Source organism: Pongo pygmaeus, chromosome 16 (genome assembly GCF_028885625.2).
Source record: "Pongo pygmaeus isolate AG05252 chromosome 16, NHGRI_mPonPyg2-v2.0_pri, whole genome shotgun sequence".
NCBI lineage: Eukaryota > Metazoa > Chordata > Mammalia > Primates > Hominidae > Pongo > Pongo pygmaeus.
This window is the reverse complement of record NC_072389.2, coordinates 32,394,680-32,396,941: the sequence shown is the minus strand read 5'-3', so window position 1 is coordinate 32,396,941 and position 2,262 is coordinate 32,394,680. Positions and strand designations below refer to the sequence as shown.

Here is a 2,262-nt window from a genome sequence, read left to right as displayed (position 1 = left end):
GTTTTGTATATTTTTCTATATTTGTGCATGTTTTTGAAATAAACATGAGTTACATTTAAAGACAATAAAACTATCAACTTCACAAATTTAGGAGTAATCATGAGTAGCGATTTTTCCCACCCTATTAGGGGAAATAGTTACATCTGTATACACTGTAAAATAGAGAATTGTCTCATTCCCAACCATACTGCTTTGTTAAAATGATAAAGTACACTTTTCCAAAAATGATTGTATCACAAGAATCTTTAATGTTTACTTTAAAGTTGACTCACGGTGGGGTTGTATATGTGTTTAGTAAAGTGTGCCAAGTGCTCACATTGAGACCAGTCCAGTTCAAATTAGTTTACTCCACGAGGGTGTTTTCTGTGCCCAGCAAGGTCATGAAGGGCCTTGAATTTTCTTGGTTAGGCCGGCTTTGCTGGTGACTTCTTCCAAACTCTGCAGGAGCAGTCTACCCCAACACACATCATCAGTCCCATATAAAAGAATAAGATGGAAACTTTCCCAATGTATTTCATCAGTTTAGCACATCTCTGGTACAAAAATCCAAGAAACGCAGCACAAAAGCGAAAGCACCAACCAAGCTTACATATAAACAAACATGCATACATCCTAAATACTACACAATAGTACCCAAATGAATACAACATTGCATTAAAGGTATAAAAGCACTGTACTGAAAACTTAAAAGTTACACGTGAATACTGCACTGTAAATCCTGAATGCTATAATGACCCACCCCCACCCTTCCACAGCCCTGGTGAGGGTCAGAAACCATTCATCTGCCTCCAGACTTTGCTAGTCCTCGGAGACACTGCTGCGAGGGTAATGGGCAGTGGGATTAGCCTCCCGCAGAGCTCTGGCCTCCTCCAGAGCTTCTCTGTATCGGGAGGGCCAGGCCTGGGGGTCTTTCTTAAAGACCCTGGCCAGGAACTCCATGATTTGCATCTTGGTGATTTCGCGGCTGGCCCTGGAGCCCCAGAAGAACTCGTATTCGGGCGGCTCCACGTATGGGACGCGCTGGTACTTCAGGTAATTCATTTGGACGAATTCCTCAGTGATGAGCTTCCGCACGTCCCCGAAGGTGGAGTGCTTCTTCCAGGGCCGCAGCCCCAGGATGCGCAGCACGTTCCAGACGGCGCTCTCTCTGGCGCCGCGGCCCTTCACGTAGATGAGGCTCAGGATCATGAGCAGGAGGCCTGTCATGGGCATGCGGTTGCTCAGCGCCACCCTGTCCAGCTCCTCGGGCTCCAGCGCTTTGACCAGCGCAAACTCCATGGTGTGCAGGCTGGTTAGCCTCAGGTGCAGCCCGAACACCCGGGCGAGGATGAGGCTGGTGCGCCGGAGGATGCTCCTGCACCACTTCTTGTAGCTGCCGATGACATCTTTCACCATGTCTGGAAACCAGATGATCATCTTCTTCTGGTCCTTGACCAGCACGTACCACATGAGCTCGTGCGCCTTCTGCACCAGCTGCGCCGGGGCTGGCGGTGCCGGACCCGGCTGGGCCGCGCTCGGGGCCTCGTGGGCGCGGCCCTCCTCCGCAGCCTGCTGCAGGGCCTTCGGGTCGCCCTCGTCGTTCGGGGCCTGGGGAGGCGGCGCGGCCTGCGGGGCGGCCGTCGGGCCTAGAGGAGGGCTCTGCGGCTCTGCCAGGGTCGCAGACGGAGGAACCCCCTCCGGAACCCCAGGGCTGCTGTGCACCTCGGAGTTGGGGGCCTCGGCTGCAAAGTTAGGGTCGCTCAGATCCTTACTTTGTTCTGACATGTCTGCGCCGTCTGGCAAGGGCAGGGCCTCTGCGTCCAGGAGCTCTTCGAGCTTGCTCTCCCTCCGCGGATTCCTGGAGAGGAAGTGCGCGTTGCTGCGCGGAGCGCCTTCCGCAGCGGCGGGCAGGGCGGGGCGGCGGCGGGACGCGGCACTGCGCCTGCGCGACTGCGGCCTTGGCCGGCGGCTGGGGGCGGGCGGGCGGGCGTGGCAGCGCGGGGCCCCGACGGGGAGGGTCCATGGCGAGGCTTCACCTGCTGGGAGAGTGATCCCGGGTTTTCATCTTTGGGCTGAGAACATCTAGGGCAGGAGAGGAGTGAGATGGATGCGTACTGGAGAAGGGGCCAGTTTAGGGAAAAGATAAGTTTTTGGGATGTTGGGGTCAAGTTTCTGGGGAAACGCTTACCTGGGTATATCCAGAATTAAGTTAAATATGAGCGTCCCAGAGAAAGGTCTGGGTGGCTTTGTAAACTTGAGCTTTATGCGAACCAGTGAGAGGAA

General features: G+C 54.4%; 1 protein-coding gene across 1 annotated transcript; it reads right to left on the bottom strand.

Annotated features, from left to right (window-relative positions):
* Window positions 1-225: 225 nt before the first annotated feature.
* Window positions 226-1,888, bottom strand: NDN (necdin, MAGE family member). Its single transcript, XM_054451973.2, has one exon. It carries the CDS (start codon window positions 1,762-1,764, stop codon window positions 799-801), a length of 966 nt encoding a protein of 321 aa, XP_054307948.1. The 5' UTR covers window positions 1,765-1,888; the 3' UTR covers window positions 226-798.
* Window positions 1,889-2,262: the final 374 nt, after the last annotated feature.